Source organism: Cetorhinus maximus, chromosome 15 (assembly GCF_964194155.1).
Source record: "Cetorhinus maximus chromosome 15, sCetMax3.hap1.1, whole genome shotgun sequence".
Classification (NCBI taxonomy): Eukaryota; Metazoa; Chordata; class Chondrichthyes; order Lamniformes; family Cetorhinidae; genus Cetorhinus; species Cetorhinus maximus.
The window spans coordinates 80,202,992-80,228,596 of NC_135893.1; the positions used below are offsets into that span (position 1 = coordinate 80,202,992).

General features: G+C 45.7%; 1 protein-coding gene across 1 annotated transcript in view; it reads left to right on the top strand.

The window, feature by feature from the left end:
• Positions 1-25,605, top strand: part of arhgdig (Rho GDP dissociation inhibitor (GDI) gamma) — a 65,584-nt gene that overhangs the window by 28,144 nt on the left and 11,835 nt on the right. The window contains exon 3 of the mRNA XM_078558710.1: positions 14,291-14,374. Within this exon, the coding sequence (XP_078414836.1) occupies positions 14,291-14,374 (84 nt within the window). The remainder of the gene's footprint in view (positions 1-14,290; positions 14,375-25,605) is intronic.

Genomic DNA, 25,605 nt, shown 5'->3' on the forward strand with positions numbered 1-25,605 from the left:
TTTATATGGTATGTTAAATTGTCAAACATTGTCTGATCTAATCTCCTTGCAGTGACGTGAAGTGTAAAATCAAGCTCAGTTGTGGTTATCTGCTTGTTGTGATATCTTGCTCTGCCTCCTTTGTCTTAATCTTGTTAAGACTAAGATACTTACAGTTTGAACCTCTGTAAAACTGAACATTGCAGCTTTCTTTCTGCATGTCTATTTGCAAATTATTGATAAGTACCTCATGCAAATCAAGTATGAATAGATGAGAGATATTAATTCAATTGGACCAGAGATTCTGTGCAGCAATTAGTCCTGGACTCCAGCAGTACCGGTACTAACAGTAATCCCACTCACAGCCGGAATTTGTGTGGTTACTATTAGTCTTAATAGATGGAATTTAATGTGGGTGACGGGGGTCTTGGACGAGAGATTGGAGTCACTTCTCTCTGGGAGACCCAACGTAGTTACCAGTTAAACAGTCACTTGCCTGGATAGCATCGGGCCTCCCACTCGATTAAGCCCTGAGCAGGGTGGAAATCCTGCCCCCATGATCTGCGAGGCAAGCAGAGGACGGCAGCTCTCCAGTACCGGTGGTACATTCAAACCTACAGAAGGAATCGGCCATGGATACTAGATAGAGGTCAGTGTGGCGGGAATGGGGGTTGCATGGAGGGGGTGACTGGTAAGGGGCCGGGGAGGGAGGTCAGTAGAAAAGGCAGGAGGGTGGCTTTCAGTGGGCATACCCCCTACCCGATGCCAGGTCCCTCTATCAGGCATGGAATGCCTGTGGATGAGGGACCCCCACCTCGGGTAAGCCACAGACAAACCCAATAGGGTTTGCTGGGCAGCTTCCCCCGATGGATACCAGCAGTAGAATGTTGAGGCCCTTAATTGGTCTCAATTGGCCTCTAGGTGGGAAGGCGGCCCTCCACCTTTCCTGTCCAGAGCTTGACCGGTGGGGAGTCAGGATATCGGCGGGGTCCCTACCCTGTACTCTGCCGCCTGATCAAATGCACCCCCACACCCCCGCTTCCAAACTCATCACTGGTGGGGGGGGAGGGGGCCATTAAATTCTGCCCAATGATCAAGTATTGCTTGTCAGCAGCATAGTAATTTGAGGCATCTATGTTATTTATCATGGTTGTTTGTTGCCAGTGAAGGAAATTAAAGTGTGCTTCTTAAACTGTTTGAGGGCCCGCATTATAAGTGTAAGTAAAGTGGGAGTCCATTGAGAAATATCCAATAATAAACACATAAGTTTATTTTTGTATCTCTTGCCCAAGATGCCAAGAATGAAATAATGACTATCCAGTTTGGTGACCACAATATGAAATTGAGCAAGCAAGTCATGTCACAGTTGGGAGGATACCAGATCCAGAAAAATAAGTTTGTAAACTTGCTGTGAACATTGTGGTATCCCTAATTACTGTACTGAATTTAGAGAATCATTCATTCCTCTTTCGAACATTACTGCTATAGATTGTCGGGATATGAAAACGTAATATGAGATCAAATGATCTGACACTGATTTCTCCTCTAAGGATCCATTGAACAAGTCTATGTTAAGATTTTAATTAGACCCATTTTCAACACTTGAAAATTATGTATTCTGTCTATGTAGTTCTTTTAATAAACAGAATCAAATTAGCTCATTAGTTCAACTTTCATTGTCCAGTAAGCATGCAATGACTTTTTCTTTATTTATTTTGATGTTTTGGAAGCCTAAATGTTAAGTCCTCCCTGGATGTAAGTGTAACGTCTCACCAAGATCACCAGTCAGTACTGCTGCCTGCCACACTACATATAAATATGGGTAAATGTGGGTATGGCAAATATTCCTCTGTTACTTACACAACCCGATCTCCCAGACAACCATTACTATTTAAGTAGCAGGATAAGGTTTATAGTTGTTTCCCTGCAATGGTTACATCAACAGGGGGGACCATTTTTGATTTCCTGACTGAAGCACCTAGAAACTTTGCATACACGGTGATCTTAGTTGGCTGGTTGGCTCTTCATTTGTCACGTTGCTGAAGATTTCTTCCGACAGGTTTTGTAAGTACTTGCAAAATAAATTCCTGGATTGAAGAAATGGATATTCCAATGGGAATCCCTCTATCCCTTTGCTCTGAAGAGGATGAGGATTTGGACAAGTGTAAATTGGAGGCATGGAGTAAGGCGTCAGGGAGGACTTAACATTTAGAATTCCTTTACAACATGTTGAAACACACTCTGCAGGATTTACAGGTTAGGAGGTATTATTAACATTTCTATGCCTGTTGGTGCCTCAGAAGGCTGTACTTCTCCTGGAGGTTATTGTGAGGCTCTGACAAATGTTGGCTGATCATTTGCAGCTCACTTCCATTCAGAGAATGCTGTCTGTAGCAGTGAGAGAAACCTCTGTCTTGAGTGTTTTTGGCCACTTGCAGATAACCTTGGGTAACCTTGTCACACTAAGTCAGGCAGCAGCACATGTCACTATGATGTATTATTTCCCAAATAGACCCAGTCAAATTTCGGAAATCCTGTGAAAGCCTCTGTTCAGGTTGACTCCCAACGCACCTACTGAAGCAACAGTGGTTGCTACTCCAGAAATCACCAGTGAACTTTGAACCTTCACTTGGTTTCATGCTGCTGTAGAAATCTCACCGTCACTATATCCAGGACATTCTGCACTGATCAGCAACTTCCTGCAATGTATTTCAAATGCCCTGTAGTGGATTATCAACATTGACCAGAAACCTAACTGGACCAGCCATATAAATACTGTGGCCACAAGAGATGGTCAAAAGCCGGGAATTCTGCGGTGAGTAACTCGCCGTCTGACTTCCCGCTTGTCCACCATCTACAAAACACAAGTCAGGAGTGTGATGGAATATTCTCCACTTACCTGGATGTGTGCAGCTGCAATAACACTCAACAAACTTGACAGAATTCAGGACAAAGCAGCACACTTGATCAGCACCCCATCCACCATCTCAAACATTCACTCCCTCAATCACCGATACACAATGGCAGCAATATGTGCCATCTACAAGGTGCACTGAAGCAACTCACTAGGCTCGTTTGACAGCAACTTCAATTTTATTCCTTTAACCATCTTCTTTATTGGCCATGTATTTAGCATATGCGTTTTTCTTTAAATTCAGTGTGGAACCGTCCCAGATTTGCACAGTGTGGTAGTGGGCATGAAAAATGACATTTTACCTGCTGGCTGCAAGGGTGGGTTTTTGGGCTGTATCATCCACTTCCTGCCTCATTAATTATGCAGCCATAGGAAATACGTTGTCTCGCTGGTGGGCCAGCCTCTGAATTGCCCGCCACTGCCTCACCATTCCCTCACTCCGGGTGCCATATCTAAACTGCAGCCGCACACACGATTCTCAATGTTTGCAGACTAGGACTGCTCCAGTGAAGACATGGCCCTGAAAGTCAAGAAGAGTTCAGTGACCTGTCACTGCAATGCCTTTTGGACGCTCGTCGTGATGTCCTTCACCCCTGACCTGGCCGCAGGAGGTCCAGCAATCTCACCACTCTGGCTTGGGAGGCAGTGGCAGTGGTGGTCAGTGCCAATGCTGCACAGAAGAGGTTGGCCACCCAGTGTAGAAAGAGGATGAATGATCTCATCCATGCCGCCAGGGTAAGGCAACCATTTCATCTAAACTCTAAACTCACATGTTCACAAAGCTATCACAAATATGGTGGCATCTCACTCACTGCCAGCCCATTCGCTCTCTCACACACCCTCGCATCTCCATCTGGCCTCATCTCCTCTGGAGACTACCTCCTCAGCCTTCACCATCTTGAGGCCATTTGCATAGATCAACATGTGCCCCACACACACCCTGGGATACCCCAATTCCTCAGTACAGCCCTCGCCCCGCAGCCTCTTCCCTTGCCTGAGGCCACTTCTACCCCTTCCCCAAGCAGGAGTGCACGCAGTAAAAGTTCCCTGAGGCACAGAACTGCCTCAGAGAGGTGAACATTTTTATCAATAATAATAAAAAATTTTAAAGTAATGAAAACATGTCCCCTCATGTGACTGAGGGGTCACATGAGCAGGGATATGTTAAATATGAGTGTAAAATGTTTTTTTTAAATCATGGGTTGAAACCTCATCCTGCCCGTGGATGAGGTTTCACCAAAAATGCACAGGCCGCTTGGCCTTTTTGCCCGCCCGCCAACCGAACGGTTGGATGGCAGTGAAAAATTCTGAACTATTAGTTGATTAAGGGCCTTATTAGGCCGTTTAATTGTTGGCAGATGTGCTGCCGACGCCCGCGTGTGCCGGCAGACCGAAATATTGCGCGAGTGACATCATCGCGCGTCATTTTCCGCTCTAGTGTGTCGGGCGCACGTCGGGTGAAAAATTCTGGCCTAGGTTCCTGACGTGCAGTGGTGGGAAACATGATCCACCATTGACGGGTGGAGCGGACGATCGCAAACTGGGCTCACGACGGTGTAAAACCAATTTTTGGCCTTCTCGCCATATTGTCTGCTCACGCCCACCATCAACAGGATCAGATGATTCTGCCCTCGTTTTTACATTCGTCACCATGGTGTCTCAGTATATGTATTTAGATTATGTTGCATTTATATGATTCTATGATAACTGGATAGTTTGTTCTTATTTTTTAGCAGGTGACATTTCTCCTGAAATCTATGGATCACTTCTTGAAATATTTCCCACTGCTCTTGGTCAATATTTTAGCTTCCCTTATTCCAGCCTCATCTCCTCATATTAGTTTGTTTTCAGTCTGTGGCCCGGATTTTCGCAACGATTGGGGTGGAAGTTGGCATCGGGGGCACGGGAGACATGTTGGGTGGGTAGAGAGGCACTAAGTTAACATGGGGATATGGGGGCCATGGGGGTGGGTAGGGGGTACTAAATCAGCATGGGGGTATGGGGCCAAGGGATGGGTGGGGGGGCGTGAGTTGGCATAGGCTGGCATGGATGAGGCCTAGGGAGCATATGGGGGGTGAGGGGGTTGAGGGGCGAGGGCTGGAGGATTTATTTATTCTTATTTTTTATTTATTTAAACACAGTGCATAGCATAGAAGCAGGCCTTGCGCCTAGCCCACCTCCACACCTGGCAGCCTCTGGATTCGTTGCGGGGTCTCCCGCCCCCGACTCGTATTTCAGCCCGCAACCCTCCTGCCCCACCAGCCGACTGATAATCTGACCTGTGGGCGGACAATTTTAAAGGTCAGGTTCGCTGAGCCGGGAAATCTCCTGACTTGGCGAATCCAACCCAGAGGCAAAACTCTGGGCCTCTAACTTTAATAGTTGAATTACACATGTGTCTCAATCATTATTTTAAAACACATCATGTTTTGCTTGCTATTGCCTAGATGCTCCCCTATACTTCTCTTCGCATTTCTGGTTCATTTGCCATTATTAATCCAGCAGTGATTCTTCTCCTGTTGGACATTTTACATACAACGTGAGAAAGGAATCCTATACAAATTATAAAAACACCATTCCCTTTCTCTCATTCGCTGCCTCATCTTGCCAATTGTTTGGGAGTAATTGAAATTATTAATATTCTATGCCTTTTACTCATTGTATATTTCAGTTATGTCTACATATTCCTCCTTTCACATTCTCTTCCACTATTAGTTGGTCTGTGATGTACCCCTATTAGTGTAATTAATCCCTTATTCTTTATCTCAATTCTTCTGGAATCCATTACCAACTTAATGTTAGTTATGTTCTTTTTTTCCACTACCATTACATCATATGTATGTAGTACAGCTACTCCATTTCCTTCCCTGGCCATTTTAAATTATGTTATATCCTGAAATATTTAAGTGCAATTCTTGTTCTTTTTCTGCAGCCATGTTTCACTTATTCTTACTATCACTTGTTCCTCTCGAGGAATTATTGCCTCCAGTTATCCCATTTTGTTTTGGATGCTGTGCAGATTTCATTTATTTTTATTAATCATTCATCTCACTTTATTTTGACCTTTTATAATTATGTTCTGTAACTTCATATGGTCATGTTTTTACCCCGATTCCTTTACTCTCATCTCATATCTTTTATCTTCAGGCTATTTTGTTTCTCTCGGGTCCTACATCCAGTATTATTAGGTTAAAGTCTTACCTACAGCCCTGTTGATCTCTTGCACTAGGACCTTATCCCATCCCACTTCAGATGGAGCCTGTCCCAGTGATACAGGTCCTTTCTTTTGCAGTATTGGTGTCAGTGTCTGATGAAATGGAACCCCTCTTTCTCATCCAACTCATTCAGAAGAAACGTTTGCATTTATATAATGCTTTTCATGACTACTCCAACAAAATACTTTTAAAGTGTAGTCACCGTTGTAATCTAGGAAACAAGGCAGCCAATTTGCGCACAGTTATATTGATATTTTTCCTATAATTTTCCTCTCCTAGAGCCTTTCCACTTCTCCATTCAGTGACTCATTCTAGGAGTATCAAGTCATTAAATTTCAAATTAAATGATTGCACAATGTCAACCAATAATACTAACACTTGCAATTAGGATTAAGGTTCTCTCCAAATTTATCATACGCAAAGTGTGATTTCACCAATGCCAGCAATCTCTGTGTATCTTGCCATTTAGAGGTATAGTAAGAAGAGGAAGAGGTGATTGATAGTGTGGTGCACCCAGGAATTTCCTTGGGTCTTCTCCCAAACAGCAGCTGTAGTTTCAGCAGAAGACTGGTAGAAACCCTGGAACGACACATGAGTGGGATCTCCACTGATCTTCTGCTGAGATTATGCCAGACAATCGGGATAACCCCAGAGGAAATTACAGGTGGTGGTGACAATACATCTGTTCCATACCTGCTGGTTCTCCAATTTGCATGCGGGTAGGAGGAGGAGAGTGAACACAGTAGTTATGATTTAGAATAAAATGTTCTACATGTCCAAGCCTGATTGCCCAATTGGGAACTGAGAATTGATTGTAAATGGATTGAAAAGAATCACAGATTCAAAACTGTAGCCGTGTTCCTGTCAGCTCCATAACACCAGTGAAAGCACCTAGAAAGTTGCAGTGGCAAACACTATGTGACGCAACATGTGTAAGAACAATAATGTTCTCCTAAGAAATACAGTTTTAAAATTACAGCTTAGTGATACCAATTTTGGACACTTGATTTGGAACTAACTCAAATTGTCATTCTCATCTGCTTTCTTGGGACAGTTTTGGGAAGTCATCAAATGGTGAGGAAAATCTGGATTTTCACCACAATCCCTCCTTTTAAAAAACAAGAGTTTGGAATTGGTGCAGAATATAACAGCACTTGCTTCCATTTTACAGCCCTAATTATTCCTTGTTTCAGTTTCCACTTGAATCCTGTCCAATGTGTTGAATCTTTTAAAAAAAGGTATATTAAAGAGGAAAGTAAATTCACTGGGCAGAATTTTCCCGTTGGCGTGCGGGGGTGGGCCCTGCACACCAACGTATAAAATGATGCGCGGTGACGTCAGGCAAGCGTCCCGATGTCACTGCGCACCATCGCGATATTTGGGAAGGCGGGCGCGCTATAAGTTCGGATGCGCACCCACCATCAATTACCGGGCCAGTTGAGGTGCCTGAGGCAGTAATTGAATACGATTTTTCGCAGCCCGTGTGATCTTCAGGGCGTCGCATGGGCGCAACGGGCAGGCGGGTAGGAGACATTTGTATAAACCTCATCCACGGGCGGGATAAGAGGGGCGGGTGGGGTTGCGAATGTGATCTTTCAGGTGCTTAAGTGTGAAAGTTACTGATACTTGCCTGTGTGAGCAGGAATACTTCAAAACTCACACCAGCTGCTTGGACAGGAGTAAATGCCTTGGTCAGGACTCTACAGTAAAGATCATTTTTGGGGCCTGCCGCTTTCAGGAAGCCTTCCCTTAGCCTGGGAATGGGAGTTGTGCTCTCCACTGGAGGCACATCCTCTGAGGAGGAAGGGAGGGCCAGAAGGGGGAGCAGGCCAGGAGTCCATATTCAACCTCCAGGGGAACCACCTTTGGGAGGAGAGGCGCAGGCACAAGGGGCACAGGGCCCACAGGAAATCCAAGGCAGAAGGGGCCGCAGAAGATGCCACTATCCTGCTGCCAGGGTTTACAGGAAGCGATGCAGCTACCTCAATATGACTGAGGTGCAGTGCCGAAGGAGGCTCCATCTCTCAAGGGAGACAGTCAACTATATCTGTCAGATGATTGGCCCTGAGATCTCCGCAAACTGTGTGAGTGGGCACCCCATGCCAGTGGTTCTGAAGGTCATAGCTGCTCTCAATTTCTATGCTTCCAGCTCTTTCCAGGGGTCGGTGGGTGATCTTTGCGGAGTCTCCCAGTCAGCTGTCCACACTTGTGTTAAGCAGGTGACAGACGCTCTATTCAGGCATGCATTGACCTTCATCCACTACCGCTGGGACCAGGCCAGCCAGACACAGCGAGCCAGAGGCTTTGCAGCCATTGCTGGCTTCCCCCGCTCCAGGGTGCTATAGACTGTACACATGTGGCCATGAAGGCGCCAGTGGGTGAGCCCGGTGCCTTCGTCAACAGGAAGGGCTTCGCCCTCATGAACGTGCAGATGGTGTGTGATCACAGGATGCAGATTCTACAAGTCTGTGCAAGGTACCCAGGCAGCTCCCATGATGCTTACATCCTCAGACACTCCCAGGTGCCGGGGCTCTTCAGTGCTCCAGCCCAGCTGGATGGATGGCTGCTGGGTGATAAGGGCTATCCCCTCAGGTGGCGGCTCATGACACCTCTCCGCCATCCAAGAACAGAAGCTGAGCAGCGGTACAATCAGAGCCACGGCACCACAAGGGCTGTGGTGGAGAGAACCATCGGTCTTCTCAAGATGCGCTTCTGATGCCTGGACTGCTCACTGTGAACCTCCCTGCTCACCGTAGGTGGATGGGCACCAAGTTGGGATACTTGGTGCCCAAACCATCTCCCACACTGGCACTGACCAGTTCAGGTCAATGCCGCTGTGAGGGCTTGCTGGTCCGAACGCAACCCCGGGAGGCCCTGGTTGTTCTCCTGGAGGAGCCTCTCCACGAGTGTTGCCACTCTCTCCATGGAGGAAGCATGGCGCTTGGCCATGAGGCTAATTGCATCGGTGATGCTCCATGTGGACTCCTCAAGCATAGCCTCATGTATCTCCGCCAGATCCTCCCACACACTCTGCATCACATCCAGTGTTCGCTGCCTCACGGATGACTCCAGAGGTCCATCACCAGCCACCGACTGACCATGTACCTGGTCGCCAGCGGTCCTCCAACTGCCGGCGCCCTGGGCATTCTTTGTCTCTGCCTGCACTTCAAGCGAGTGTGAAGTGCTCCCACCGCTGTGCCCTGGGACACTAACCGAAGATCTAATTCCCACCGAGGTGCTAGTATCTGCGCTGGTGCCTGCCTGGCAGAGATGGTGTGATGCTGAGTGGATTTCCTCTGAGCCCTCAGAGGTGAGAGGTGGCCCCTCTGTCTCCTCCCGGCCCTGCTCTGGTGCTGCGGAAAGGAAGAAAAAGGACATTTGGTTAGTTACAGTGCAGACAATGTCAATGCGCATCCCTGTCCCCCGGATCATTATGTGCTCATCCTTCCATAATCAATGGTCAACCCATGTTCCAAACTTCAATCACTGAGCGTTCAGCAGTGCCATGGCTGCTGGGACACACATGGTGACCTGAGTGCTCGCCAAACATACCTCCCCATGTCACCCCAGCCTCGCCGCATCTGGTGGACCTGGGCGCATGGCGCCTCTCCAGATCCATGGCCTGCTACTCGTAAGCTGTTGGATCGCCAGCTAGGCCTGGCCTCCGCCGGTCCACATCCCCTCAGCAGCGCTGTGCACAGTCTTCTCCTGAAAAGAGAAGAGCATTGATTAGTCCAGCCTGCATCTGAATTCCCATCGCATCCCTGCCACCCCAGCCAGAGTGGGACATTGCAGGACTCCAGTTCTTCATCACCCCGCAACTGCTGCACACTCACCCAAAGAAACCAGAGCTGACCCCCAATCCCATTGCCCAAATGCTGCCTCCTTCACATGTGGCACCACAAGGTGTTACTTTGCTAAGCAAGGAGACACAAGCATGTGGAGCACAAAGACCAGCAGATGGATTGTTGCCCCACCACCTGGAGGCTCCCCTCCCAGCATGTTAACACCCTGACTTCGACATGCTTCCCAGTTCCAGCACTCTGCCTAGGTGCAGACCCTTAACTTTCACCCCCATTCTATACTCTGGGTGTCAGTGTCACACATGCTGCGGGTGCAGAACACATCCTAGCTCAGCCCTCTCAGGGTGAACTGGGCATGGGCAATATCTGCTGGCACACCCAGGGTTACATGCCGTGAAGGATTCAATGCTGTTACTGTACTCAGAGTTGCCGTGGAGGGGGGGGCCCTTGGGGGGGAAAGGGTGACGGCTGTATTAAGTGACCTCAGCCAACATGGTACTCACCCTTCCCGAGCGCAGGGGGTCGTTGAATCTTTTGCGGCACTGGATCCATGTGCGCCACACCACATCATGGGAGCTCACACTCTCGGCCACCTCCTCCCTCGCGCATTTGATCAGGTGGTGAGGCCTCCACCTCCCGTCCCTCGGAAGAAGGACCTCCCACCACGCTGCCACCTCCTCCAGGAGGGCAGCTAGGCACTCATCGGAGAAACGAGGGGCTCACTGCCCCGCTGGCCTACCCTCCGGCCTGGCCTGGCCCGATGGCCTACCCTCCGGCCTGGCCTGCCCTCCTGGCCTACCCTCCGGCCTGGCCTGCCCTCCTGGCCTACCCTCCGGCCTGACCTGCCCCGCTGGCCTACCCTCCAGCCCGGCCTGCCCTGCTGGCCTACCCTCCGGCCTGGCCTGCCCTGCTGGCCTACCCTCCGGCCTGGCCTGCCCTGCTGGCCTACTCTCCGGACTTGCGTCAGGCACATTGCCCCTCTGATGTGCTCTTCTCCCAGCCATTCTGAGGAACCTTGCAAAGGCTGCCAGGCCTTCATTTAAACAGGCCGCCGGCTCGCCATATGACTGGGCGGTCTGTGCATGCCCACCACCGCCCGCCCACTCCCGCTATCCACGGGAGTCGTGAACTATGCTGGGCGGGCCTCAATTGGCCCACCCATGTAAAATGGCGGCGCGGACCCGATCGCAGGCAGCGATTGGGTCTGCGCCCACACATGCCCGCTCCCGCACAGCCTGCCCAACATGGGGAAAATTCCCCCCACTATGTTTGATGCAGACTGCAAATAGTAATCTGAATGATGAAACACACCAACAGTCCTAACTGGAGAATATTTACTTCCTAGGAGATTACTTTGGTTGAACCTCTGCAGATTTCGTTGTTTCTGCAAAAGGAGCAATAAGCAACATATAATTTTTAGCATTTAATAATAATATTTAGGACCTAAAAAAATGCCTTGAAGCACCTGGCATGCAGGGTTGCATTTGAAATGTTGTTATGTAGCCAGTCAGAAATTTGATGCTTTATTTTATTGTTGGAATGTGGGTAATGTAGAGAAGGTTACATTTATTAAGAGTGAACTCAATCACCATCATCCAAATACTACTGGTACTCAAGTAAGGTGGGGAGTGGGGAATAGGGGGGACTACAAGTGCCAGGTTAAAGCAGATAGGGGATTGGAAGGTGTTAAAAACTGGGTGGGGGTTGGTGGTGAAGAAGTAGGGGTGAGCGTTGCGTGAAGGTGGAGGTAGTGGAGACATAGGATGGTGCTTTTGGGTGCTGCTGGTAATGGAAAAAAGAGCATTAGGATGTTCTTGCCCCACATGATGATTCTATAATAATGGTTGGTTTTGGTGGAGGAAAGCAAAACATGGTGATGGTTGTTGTGTTTGAACCAGAGCTGGGCATTGATAACTAAAGCAATTTTGCACCACATATTCTTGTCTTTACTCTGTCTGACTTGAAGCAAAGGTGAGGTCTATATCTGAGGAGACATCTAAGGTGGGAAGTATTATGAATTAAGTGCTGGAGATTTGTCTGTCTTAAGTCCCATTATTTTCTCTATTATCATTATTTACTTTTATTAAATCTACTAACTTCTTCCCCTTGACATATTTTAAATTCTATTATACTGCTATTATTTTGTCAACTTCCTCCACAGCAAAAAACAAATACAAAGTACTTATGTAACAAGTCTTCCAAATGATAGCCTCACCTGCATCCATCTTTAATAGGCCCACATGCTCCTTAACCACTCATTCCCTCTCAATATATTTGCACTAATGTTTGATTGTATTCCTTGCTTTTTTTCATATTCCTTCATGCGCTTCTTATTACTTTCCTTATATTCCTTCATTGTATTTTTGTCCCAATCTCCTGAATTTCCACTTTGCCTAGCATTTGTGTAAACCTTGGGGATAATTTTCCTGGGACACTTTTAACCCTAAAGAGCCGCCAAGCTGCCCAAGGTGGGGTATTGAGCAGCAATGCTGGTTTGGTCTGCCTTTAGCACAAGATGCTTATTTGGTAAAAGAGTGTGTGCTCGGAATGGTTGTCCTAAGGATCAAGGCTTTGAGTGATAATTAAATTACCTCCTTAACGTTCACTAAAAATGCTGTATCCTGTTTTGCTAGCTATGACTTCAATTAATGACCTTTCCTAACAGCAACTGGCTGAACAGGGGTGAACAAGTCATTGCTGAGAATTTCTTGCATTACTTAAAGTGGTGCTCAGCTTTCACTGTTCACTTGCTGCTGTGTTTGTAAAGACATTCTGGGATACATCAGGAGGAGAGACTTTATGAAGACTTCACCAACACTCTGTCAAAACCTTTCCCAGAAACATGTACTGCTCCATGAAAATTGCTTCTAATCACTGCTTGAGTACTAAAGCTGCAGGTATCTGTTTTAGTGCCACTAGGCATGGTAATCATTAATTAGCTCCAGGATTGTGGGATAAAACCAGACTTTTGAATAGGCAGGTCTTATGAGCTTATCACCCACTGGGCTCTGTTTTCATTCTTTTCCTTCTCTTAGTTTGAAGTTATCTGTTGCCTCTTTTATTGACCATGGTTATTTACCTACAAAGTGGAGCTTATGTGTTTTAGGTGTTCAATTTTGTATCATATTCAACATTTTAGTTGAATACTTTTCACTGTTTCTCTGCAGGTTTACTCATTAACAGTTCAGCCCAGTTTACTGTGGTCCATTTATTTCTCATTACTTTGAAGTTTGCCTTTTGACTCTCCCTTCTCGCTATCAAATCCAATAGCAATTCAATCATAATGTGCTCACTGTTTGCAGGATGCTCCTTCACTGTCAGATCGTTCACTAATTCCGGTTCATTACTCATCATTAAATCCAAATAATATGATTTCACTTTACAAAACAGAACACAGGAATATGTCTAAGCATTTCAGAGGCATTAACTTGCTTACCATACCTGGGGCCATATTTATTGTGTTCCTGAACCTTTAGAAAGCAGCTTCAGAATAAGATGTGAACGTACTGGGGATGAAACACTTCTTGAGCAGTGACATAAAAATGGCTGTGGCAGGCAGCCTATACTCCGCTTGATCTTTCTATTCCACTGAATTAGTTCCGATGGTGACAGGTTGTTTAGTTGAATGGGTTGGTAACATTCATAAAGTACAATGTTTAACAACAGCCATTGCCAGTGTGGAAAGGTGTTTTGCTGGTAATATCCTTGTCAGGCCTTTGCTTTGGTGGAAGGTCAGCAGAAACTCAGGATAGGTGTGTAAACCGATTTTTTGCAGTTGTAATATGTCTGATTGAGAGAACCTATGAAGAAATCTTGGCATAGATTCTTCATAAGCTATACAACTACTGTTGTTCTAGCCGATTATAGAGAATGCACAAATATGCATATGGGTAACTCTAATGATGTTCATAAGACTAATAGTGGGGAAGTAGGAGAAAAGTTAGGAAAATAGAATAAAGTCTTGATATTACCTTTAGGGTGAAAGCTAAAATAGCATAAGTGAAGATATTTTGTCTGAGCTACAGTTATCTTTAAGGAGAAATTGGACTGGTGAAAATGTGGAAGGTTGCAGTGAATTGGCAGCTTGGTTTACACTGCAGCCAATTTTCTTTTCCAAGTGCATTTTGAAGTGGGCTGCAGATTTGCTGTTGCCCATTTTGCACTTTCGCCAAAGACAAGTTTCACCAACCCCTCCTCATCATTTCTGTCCATTGAAACTGTTTAGTCAGAAGCGCAATAAATATGTTGATATGATGATGCTGTTGTTGAACTATTGCACTGAAGAATGCAATAAGCTGAAGATATTGCAATACTCTTTATCTGCTGTCTGTAAAGGCTACTGACTTAAAGCTGTTCTGATGAATGTTTACCTTTTGCAGATCCCAGTACACCCAATGTTCAAGTAACAAGATTGACCTTGGTCTGTGCTGCTGCACCTGAGCCCATTTCTATGGATCTAACAGGTAAGATTTTTTTATTTGAACAATTGCTTTCTAGTCCACTAAGTGTGATAATTCCAGCTGTTCAGTCTAATATTGACGTGAAAATATATAAATTTATAACAAAGCATCATGTTATACATATCCCTTAGCTATATTTCTATTAGTTGTTGTATAATCTGAATGTCAGAGATGTTAGATTTAATTGTAGTTTTATCCTGGGGCTGTATTTTATGTGTCCCCGCTGGGCGTGTTTCCCGCAGGAGAGGGAGGCATGTAAATTAAGGAGGGTGCTCAACCCACCACCTTCCCACCCACTCCTGAGCTCACCCCTATAATATGGGGGTTAGGTGGGCTGCTGATTTTGCCATATTTAAATATATAATCAAGGGTCCATTAGGCTTGTTACCAAGCCAATTGACCCCGATAATGTGTGGGCAGCATCATTTAAAAAAAAATTCAAAGGGTAGGAAGGAAGGGGGCGCAATATTCAGGGGCTGCTCTTTGCAGATTAAGGGGTGGCCCACCCCCTTTTATCCTACCCACTTGCTGGCTTAAACCCACCACCCCCCCCGACTACTCTCCCGTACCTGCCTAAACCCACCCTGTCCAAGGCCCCAGACCCTCCTGTTATTGGAGATCCACTGGGCCTTCGTCTGTTTCCTTATTGCAGTCCTGGCAACGCCCACTAACGCAGTCTTGGTGCTGCTGGGACTGATGGAGCTGCCAGCCAATCCGATTGGCTGGCAGCACCCAGGGTGGGACTTTCTCCCCATTCTGCCACTGTGGTGTGGGTCATCTCCATGCTGACTTTGCTTGCTTCCAGGTGCGGGTGGGGTTGGGGCAAGCCATCCACTCCCCCCCCCCCCCTCCGCATAATATTCAGACCCTTATGAGCCATTAAAATTACAATTATTTTCTGAAGATTAAAAATTGCACATTCTTACATTCTTAGGTTCCCCAATGAATAAATGCCTTAGGGGTGATGCACCTTTGAGATTTGCATCTTAGGAAAGTCGCAGACCCCAATTTGAGCTCTGGGTGACCGGGTTGTAAGACCAGCAGAAAATCTATTTAGACAGCTGAATATGTTTGTCTGCAGAATCAAAATTTCACTCAAAGATTTCTCTACCCCAGAGGATTGTGGTTGCTCCAGCTTTGAATGTATTTAAGGCTGAGATAGACAGATTTTTTTTCAGGGAGTTGAGGGATGTGGGGAATCATCGGAAAAGTGGGGCTGAAGATCAGCCATGATCATGGTGGAGTGAGGAAATTTCTCCTCATCTCAGTCTTAAATGATCAGCTCCTTATCCTGAGATAGGATAGGAGAGGATCCTGCCCCAAACCCCGCCCCCGTTCTAGATTCCCCAGCTAGGGGAAACAGTTTCCATCATCGACCCTGTCAAGCTCCTTCAGAATTTTGTGTGTCTTAATGAGATCGCCATGATTTGAAGCCCCTCCTTCTCATTCCACACTCTGAGCCACGTGTTTAATCCCTTATTCTGCCCTACCCTATGCCAATTGGAGCATGGCTCAGCCAACAGTCCAGAGATTGTTCAATTTATTCAAAAGTGATGAATTGACTGTAATGCACTTTGGGATGTCCTGAGGGTTGTGAATGATGCCATGTAAATACAGGTCCTTTTTTTACAATCTCTAATTTGGAACTTTAGAATAATTAATTAGGGCCCAGAGATAGAAAGATGATGTCATCTGTGCATGAAACTAGAAATGTCAGATTAAATGGCAATGAAATGAATCTAGAGGCACAATGAATCTATGTGTCATTGGAGGTGGCAGTCAATGTTGCTGTGAATGATAGTTTCCAGTAATTGCTTATTTTCTTGTTTGGTATCTGACAAGAACCAGTGTGATGCTGAAGCAGATCATTATATAAAGGTCATCCTAGTTGTTAGGAATTCAACTTCATCTGTACTATGATTTCTAACAATGAGGACTTCAAAGAATTGGTTATTTTCCATAGGTAAAATGATCAACTAAAGATTTATGAATGTGGATTTGTCATAATACTGATTATTAAATTACATAATCTGGAAAAATACCATCTAGTTTACTAGTAATACGGTGGGCAAGGTACCTTGCGCCTCTGTTTCAGGTTGGTGCCATAGAGGAAGGATAACACTTCATCCTGTTAAATTTAGTGCCAATGTGTGCTCTGTGCAAGTCAAAGTGTATTCTTGCCTGTCTTGATTGAGTTATGGTTGTCCATAATTGCGCCTGTGGCAATCTCTCTGACAACACTGTTGATGGCATGGGGCTTGAAGTGAATGGTGTACTTGATCCAATTCAGAAATTTTTCAGATGGACAAACATAGCTTGAGGGAAATGGTGAGTAATCAGAGTCCAACACACTTGTGGAAGAATATAAAATAGGAAATTGTGCAAATAAACAGCAGGTTAGTCAACATTTATAAAGAGAGAAAATAAATCAGCATTGTTGGTAATAACTGGGAGGGGAGAGATCTTTTGTACTACAGTAATTCTTTTAATCAGGGAATGTACATACTTGTGATAGATTACATTTTTATTACATTGCTTAATTTAAATTAAATATCTGAAGTGTGCAAGATAGGAGAATGAGATGGAATCTTCTTTTTGTTTACTTTGCTGTCCACCTAAATAGTACAGAGAAGATTGGAATCAGGCCGGTGACATTAATCAGTCACTCCAGCAACACATTTCACAGACGAGATCTGTGCAGGCCCACTGTACGCCTGTGCTATTCACTCTCAGCTGAACATGTGTTCAGCAGAAGGAGGGACCCCACCCCCATTAGGTTATTGAAAGGATTACGTGTAGGCGAGGTGCTTTTGACTTACCTCCGCTGTGACAAAGTTTGTGTAAGTTCAATGGTTTTGGAGGTGTGGTTGGTTGCCGTATACATTCAGGAAGACCAAATGATCTGGTGACCCAGCTCTGCCTGAGGTACGGGGGCAGTGGTTGTGGCACTTTTGGGTCTGTAATATGAGAAATGGAGCAGAGGATGCTGAAGCGGGAAGCTCTCTGAGAATTGCACCCAGCTTGGATTTTTGGGGAGTACCTCTCTTACCTCCACCTAACCCAGGAACCTGCCTGAGGTGACAGAATGGCTATGGCCACCTCCAGAACTGTGTCACCTCCTTCAACACGACATGGAGCCTTGCACCGGGGTGATCACAGTGGCTGCCAGTGGCTGGAAAGGACACAGTAGAATTAAACCTTCGTGTGACTCCGTCCTTCCAGGCAGGAATAGTGACATACCCAACATCTGCCAGTACACTATTCCTTGATGCATCCGGGAGGTGCCAGAGGTTACCAGTGCTAGGAGAGGCAAATATATTGGTTTTGATCACAACAGGGAAAAGCATGATGAAAGGCCTCATGGGTTTGTCAGGTAGTGGGAATCCCAATGGTACAAGACATACATCAACAACAGGCGCATGACTCTACAGGCCTCCATGTCAATAAGGATAGGTAAAGGACTGCAAAGGCTACCACTCAAGTAAAGTGCAGTTGGCTTGTGACCATCCACAGTGCAGCATTTTGGTGAATGCCCACTATCCTTGCAGTAGCCAGGATGTTATCATTCCCACCATCTTTGAGCCTCCACAGAGATCCAGAAGATGGCTGCTCAGGGTCAAACACTACTCTCGTAACAGATGACTCATGACTCCCATTCACCACCTGACCACATGAGGACATGTGTATAACGAGAGTCAGGGACATCATGGAGCAGACAATCACTGTACTGCAGTAATGCTTTTGGCGCCTGGATCACTCAGACAGGCCATTCAATTCACACTCGAGCAGGTGTCCAATTTCCTAGTGCTCCACTGCTTGCCACCAGGAATCCGGAGCTCACCTTGGAAGGAGGAGGAGGAGGCGGGGGGGAAGAGTAGGAGGCAAGCAGGCAGAACCCAGCCTGGGACCCTTCATTCCAGACAGGCTGAGCAAGAGCTTCCTGCTCAGACTCTAGTTCCCACAGGAGAACTTCCCTATATCACCATGGATCTACCATTCCCTACCATTACATGCTTCTGAGACAGCCCATCACAACATGCCCTTGGTCAACAACCTCCGATAAGAGTCATCAACAAAACCTAGGATGGCAGTGATTGTATTGTGTTTGAGTGATGTGGAATTATGTGGAGGCAGCAAGAGATGAGGTTGGTATCATTTGAAGATGTGTGAGGGTGAGGTGGAATATCTGAATGGCAGGCTTGAATCCTGATTGCCAGCGAGTGCTGCTGACTGAGCAATGGGGATGCGATGCATTGAGCAATGTGAGGGGTGACAATGAGGTGGATATGAGATGCCCTGTGAAGATGTTGTCACTGACATTGACAAACTGCGTGAAATAATTAAACTTCTTCCACCACTGATGTCAGGTCGTTGTTGCCAGACCTTGGGAGTTGACCTCCCTAGTTATATGTTCTTGTTCCCTCTGGAGGATGGTCCTTGAAGGCCTTCTGGGCAAAATTGTAAGTAATACTTTCTTATCCGATACATGAACCCTTAGGTCAATTTTAATGGGTAAGGAGATGTTGTGCCACACTGAACATGCTGATTTTAATCTACAGCTCAAGCATAAGGGAATTTGGTTTGACTGTTTCATGCATCAGATTTACATCCACTGCAATAGGCTCTCAGTATTTTCAAGAAAGTTAACAGATTAGAGACTCAGGAGGTGGATGAAATAATAGAGTCTAATAATCTAAGGGAAATTGTATCTCAAGGCCTGACTTTAAATACAAGACATTTCTATTGTGTTTTCTGGATTGTACCCTTGTTCTTTCGCTGTGGAGAGATGTGATTATGGCAAATGGATATTCTAGTTTCCATTTTGAGCACTTTGAAATGATTGTAGGGTGAATCCCCCATGGGATAGAGTCCTGCTAGCTCTCTCTAAATCTCAATCCCTAAAATGTATACCAGTAAAACATTCCAGCTTAACAAGTTTAAAAAATTGCTAATAACTGGTATGATTATCCAGTCAGCGCTAAGTTTAACAGGTCATTTTTCTGATGTTTGTCTTAATTAAAAAGTTGAATTATAAATGGGCAAGGTTATTCTACTTGACCAGCTGACTGAGATACATTGAAACCCAGGTCCCAGAGGTGGAGGGGTGAACCTGTGACCATTGTGTCACCCAGTGCCTCCTATTTATATATTTAGTGGACCTGGTCTGTACTCTGTCATTTTAGTGATCACTTTAGGAAGCATGTCATCGACTAAAATGAGGTTGGTGCTGTCGAGGGAGAAACCTGCATTTAATCTTTCAGTGAAAATGAAAAGCTTTCACTGTGCAGTTGAGAGAATCAATTGCTAGTAATAAAAACATGGTCTTCCTGCACTCAAACCTAACCAATTCAATATAATTGTTTTTGTTATACTAACTGAATATGTAACTACTTCAATATTTATCCCGTTCAACATTGAGCTCAGCCAAATCAAGCTGTCAGGTTTTATTTTGGCTTTGGTCAAAATTTAATTGAATATAATGTCAGCACTGTTAAATGTTCTACACTGATATGGATTAAACTTTGAACTGCCACTTAAATAGGACATCGCTTTTACCTCTTTATCCATTCACAACGCGTTTATTTTTGACCTAATGCTGACTGGGGTATTAAAAATGTGGGCGTGTCATATGCTCTCTATTTTTACCAGTATCTGTCATGTTTGTAGCTGATACCCCTTCCACCTATTTCTATTTGTTTGGTTCTTTTCTTTAATTTTTGCTGTGTTTCTGCTTTTGTTTTTTTTCCCTGTATCTCTCTTATCTGGCTCTTCCCCTCTTTGGTTATTAGTTACTTTTTTTACGCTAGAGCCATCGCCTTCTTCCTTTTTGCCGGAGTCTAGTTTCTCCTTTTTATGTGTTCTCAGGCTCAGTGGGGGGAGTGAAGTGGGAGTTGTGGGAAGGGCTGGGGAAACAGTGAGGTATAAAGTTCAAGGCCTGGACTCAGCGAGCCAGGCCCATGCCAGCCGTGGAGGCTATCAGGTGAAAGAACAGGTTTGTTCAAAAGTAAAATATGACAGTTTCTAGAAACCTGAAATAAAAACGGAAAATGGTGGAAATGCTCAGCAGGTGCGACAGCATCTGTGGAAAGAGAAACAGAGTTCACGTTTCAGATTGATGAAAGGTAATTGACCTGAAACGTTAACTCTGTTTCTCTCTTCACAGATGCTGCCAAACCTGCTGAATATTTTCAGCATTTTCAATTTTTATTTAAGAACGCATTAATGGTTGCATTAGGAGGGTTCCAAACTGCTTGCTGAAGTGGAAGCAGTTGCTGCCTGGCTTTAGTAGGATTGAAAATTAAATATCATTGTAAGTGTACATACGCTGTATGTATCTTGCAGTTTAAAAGCACCTTATAGATGTGCCACCCATACTTGATGGAAATGTTGGTCCAATCCTTCTGATCAGGGTCAAGAACCCCTGTTTCAAATCCTGATCAACCAAAAAACTGTCCACTTACCTTCCTCGGCTTTTTCTTGTCAATCTTCCGATGGAGGATCCTGCAAAACTCGCTCAGCGCAGGAAAAGCAGGAGGGAACAGCAGAGAGAATCTGTGCAGAAGCCACGCCCTTTCTTACATCACTACCTGTCACATCCTGGTACGTTAAAATGGAGTTTAAATGTCCCAAAATGTCTCTATTGTGTTGGTGAATAAGTGTATGGGCGATTGTGTAGTTGTGTATTTGGATAGTGTGGGTGTGTTAAGTGGGTAAGGGGGTAGAGTGGGTGAGGTAAAAGGGTAAGGGGGTAGGGTGGCAGTCGGGTAGAGTGGTGAGGTTGGCTCAGGTCAGGTCCAGCAGAATCGGAGGGGTTGAGGGGAGTCTGGGGGTCAGGGGGATGGGGCAGTCAGGTCAGGTCATTGGGGAGTCAGGGTGGAGCTGAGGGGTTGGGGGGAGTCACTTGGTGGGAGTTGTCAGGTCAAGGGGGAGTCTTTGGTGGGGAGGGGGGGTTGGGGCGGAGTCGGGTTGTAGGGCCAGTCAAGTCGGGTCGGGGGAAATCAGGGGTTCACAGGGGTAGTCAGGGTGGGTTGAGGGGGAAGCCAGATGGGTCAGTGTGGGTGATTGGAGGGGTGGGGGGGAGTCAGTCGTATAGTTACCCAGGAGTTAGACTAGGATTTTTCTGTCTAATGTTTCCTGGGTAACTAACCAGTTAAGTCGGAACCGTCCGAAGTCTCCAACTCGAACTCCGAGTTGGAGTCTTTTTTGGGGGGTCCCGCGTAGCAGGGGATTGCCCGCTGGAAGTTCAAACTTCTGGGTAATTCCCACAGAGCCAATGCATTGGTACTTCCGAGGGGTCCCATAGCACATCGTGGGGGCCATATCCAGTCTCTGACTATCTGGAGATTGGAAGATCTGGGCCAATGTCCAGTGACCTGAGGAAGCGCATACGATATGTAAATGTGTTTGTGTGTTTGTGTGTGTAAGATACATGAACCAATTACCACAATCTAGAACGTGCTACACAATTATGTCGCACAGTGCTATTGCAGTGTTCATAAGGTTACCATACATAAAAACAGTGTTGTTTTTGTGCAGGTTTCATATTTCTACAGTTTAGCATGAAATGGAAAACAGGACATTTCCTGAAGCGGCGACATCAAATGTTTATCTTCCGCTTATCGGTTCTTCCAAGTGATAACTATTACAATCAAAAAAGTCTAATTTTGTTTATCAGCTCACCTTTCTTGTGATCTTACAACATATAGTAATAAATACAAGGTTGACAGTGGAACAGGAACATAAGAACAGGAGTTGGCCACTTAGCCCCTCATGCCTGTTCTGCCATTCAATGAGATCATGGCTGATGTCCAGTCTAACTCCACATATCCGTCTTTGCCCCTTATTCATTGATAGCTGAACTAACAAAAATCTATCAATCTCAGCGTTTAAATTAACAATTGATCTAATTTCAATTGCCTTTTGCAGTTGGGAGTTCCAAAGTTCTACCATCCTTCGAGCGAAGAAGTGTTCCCTAATTTCACTCCTGAAAGGCCTGTCTCTAATTTTTAGGCTATGACCCCTCATCCTAGACTCACCAACTGGTGGAAATAGTTTGTCTCTACCTACCCTGTTTGTTCCCCTTAATAGCTTGAAAACCTCGAACAATTAAACACTTCCAAATTCCAGGGAATACAAACCTAATTTGTTCAATCTCTCCATATATTTTAACCCCGGAGTATAGATATTATTCTGGTAAATCTATGCTGCACTGCCTCCAATATATAGTATATCCTTCTCAAAATTTGTTTCCCACAACTGTAGTTTCTTTTATTCATTCACGGGATGTGGGCTTCGCTGGCTGGGCCAGCACTTATTGCCCATCCCTAGTTGCCCTTGAGAAGGTGGTAGTAAGCTGCCTTCTTGAACCACTGCAGTCCATCTGGTGTAGGTACACCCACAGCGCTGTTAGGGAGGGAGTTCCAGGATTTTGACCCAACGACAGTGAAGGAATGGCAGTATATTTCCAATCAGAATGGTGAGTGACTTGGAGGAGTACTTCCAGGTGGTGGTGTTCCGATCTATCTGTTGCCCTTGTCCTTCCAGATGGTTGTGGTCGTGGATTTGGAAGGTGCTGTCGAAGGAGCCTTGGTGAATTCCTGCAGTGCATCTTGTAGATGGTGCACACTGCTGCTACTGTGCAACGGTGGTGGAGGGAGTGAATGTTTGTGGATGTAGTGCCAATCAAGCGGGCTGCTTTGGCCTGGACAGTGTCAAGCTTCTTGAGTGTTGTGGGCGCTGCGCTCATCCAGGCAAGTGGGGAGCATTCCATCACACTCCTGACTTGTGCCTTGTATATGGTGGATAAGCTTTGGGGAATCAGGAGGTGAGTTACTTGTCACAGGATTCCCAGCTTCTGACTTGCTCTTGTAGCCACAGTATTTATATGGCTATTCCAGTTCAGTTTCTGGTCAATGGTGACCCCCCAGGATGTTGATAGTGTGGGATTCAGTGATGGTAATGCTATTGAACTTAAGGGGATGGTGGTTGGATTCTTTCTTGTTGGCGATGGTCATTGCCTTACACTTGTGTGGCGCGAATGTTACTTGCCACTCGTCAGCCCAAGCATGGATATTGTCCAGGTCTTGCTGCATTTGCACATGGACTGCTTCAGTATCTGAGGAGTCGCGAATGGTGCTGAACATTGTGCAATCATCACCGAACATCCCCACTTCTGACCTTATGATGGAAGGAAGGTCATTGATGAAGCAGCTGAAATGGTTGGGCCGAGGACACTACCCTGAGGAACTCCTGCAGTGATGTCCTCGAGCTGAGATGACTGACCTCCAACAACCACAACCATCTTCCTTTGTGATAGGTATGACTCAAACCAGTGAAGAGTTTTCTCCCTGATTCCCAGTCCAGGTGTGGCCTGACCAGGGCTTTGTATACCTGAAGCTTGGCTTCTACCCCCTTGTATTCTATTCCTCTAGACCAGTGATGGGCAAGCCTTTTTATCCATGGACCACTTAGGTGGGACAAAAGACCATGTGGACTTCCTACCACACCCACTTTCATTTGCCCCTGAAAAATATCTCATCAGAATTAATGGGAAGAAAGGCACTGTGTTTAATGAGACATCAATGAGGTGATGTCTGGTTCCAAGCTCGAGCTTCAGTCTCATGTCAGGCTTCATGTTCAACCAATTCCTCTTCTTTGTATTCAGCCCCGCATGTGTTGAAAATCCTATCTCACAGTTGTGTGTTGTAACAGTAACACAAACATTGCTTATAAACCTAATTTGTTGTTGCTTGTGCTTATGACAGCTCGTGTTGCCCACACAAGAGCTGGTCTTGTTGTGTGGCACCACACGAGTGGTGGAGATGAGGGCTCTGGCCTGTTCTCTCATACGGCCTCGGCCATGACAACGCATGTCAAGGACTTGCATTCTAACTGACCCACGGACCACCTGGAGGACCCTCGCGGGTCACACTTTGTGAGCCAATACTGAAGATATGATGAGTAACAAAGAAGGTTGAAATAAAAGCAGTAAGTGCTGGAAATACTCAGCAGGTCTGACAGCACCTGTGAGAGTGGAACAGAATTAACTTCTCAAGTTTTTTTTGACTCTTCTTCAGAAACTCTGGCCAGGACTTTTCCTTTGTCAGACAGGCCTGGTGCGGGCAGGTGGGAGCGGTCGGGAAGCCGACCGCCGTCTGTAATCAGGGCCGAACCGTGATTTCACGCTGGCGGGCCAATTAAGCGAGCGCTTGCAACAGCGCTCAGCACTGCCTGTGGGCGGGGGTGGTAGGAGGGCGAGTGTGCAAGTTCGCGCATGTGCGCAAGTGCACAGAGGAAAAGCCCCCTGAGGCACAGAGCTGTAATATTGGGCGGGCAGTGAAAAACTTAATTCAATTATAACTTTACTAGGCCTTTTAAATGTCGGTGGGAGCGCTGCCGACTCCTGCTGGTGCCTGCCAACAGAAATACCGTGTGAGTGCGCGCTGACGTCTGGATGCTCACCCGACGTCATCGCGCATTCTTTTACGCTCATTCGAGTCAGGCACGTGCCCACCCAATGAGGTAAAAATTCTGGCCTCTGTTTCTCTCTCTACAGTGCTTCTGGAGCTGCTGAGTATAATTTCAGCATCTGTAGTATTTTGCTATTGTTATAACAGATGAAGTGACTGCAATGCAATGGATGTTGTTTATATGGATTTTAAGAAAGTGTTTGACAAAGTACCACATAAAAAGTTTTTGTTAACAATTTTGGTTAATAAAATTGAGGCTCATGGAGCAGGAGGGTCAGTATCAGCTTGGATAAAAAATTGGCTCAAGGAGAGAACCTAGCGAGTCATGGTAAATGGTTATTTTTCAGACAGAAGGATGCTGGACAGTGATGTTCCCCAAGGGTAACTGCTAAATCCACTGCTTTTGTTTTGAAGTATATTAATGACTTAATTTTGGAATACAGAGTAAGGTTTCAAAATTGGTCAATGAAACCAAACTTGGAGGAATGGCAAACAGTGAGGATGATACAAATCGACTGCAAAAGGACTTGGATAGGCTAGCAGAATGGGCAGATAAGTGGCAGATGGAATTTAACACAGAGAAATATGAGGTGGTGCATTTTGGCAAAAGGAATAGTGAGAGGCAATAGAGACTTAATAGCACAGTTCCAAAGAGTGTGCAGGGACATAGGACCTGGGGGTGCATGTGCATGGATCTTTGAAGGTGGCAGAACATATTGTGAATGGTTAACAAAGCAAATGGGATCTTGGGCTTTGGAAATAGAG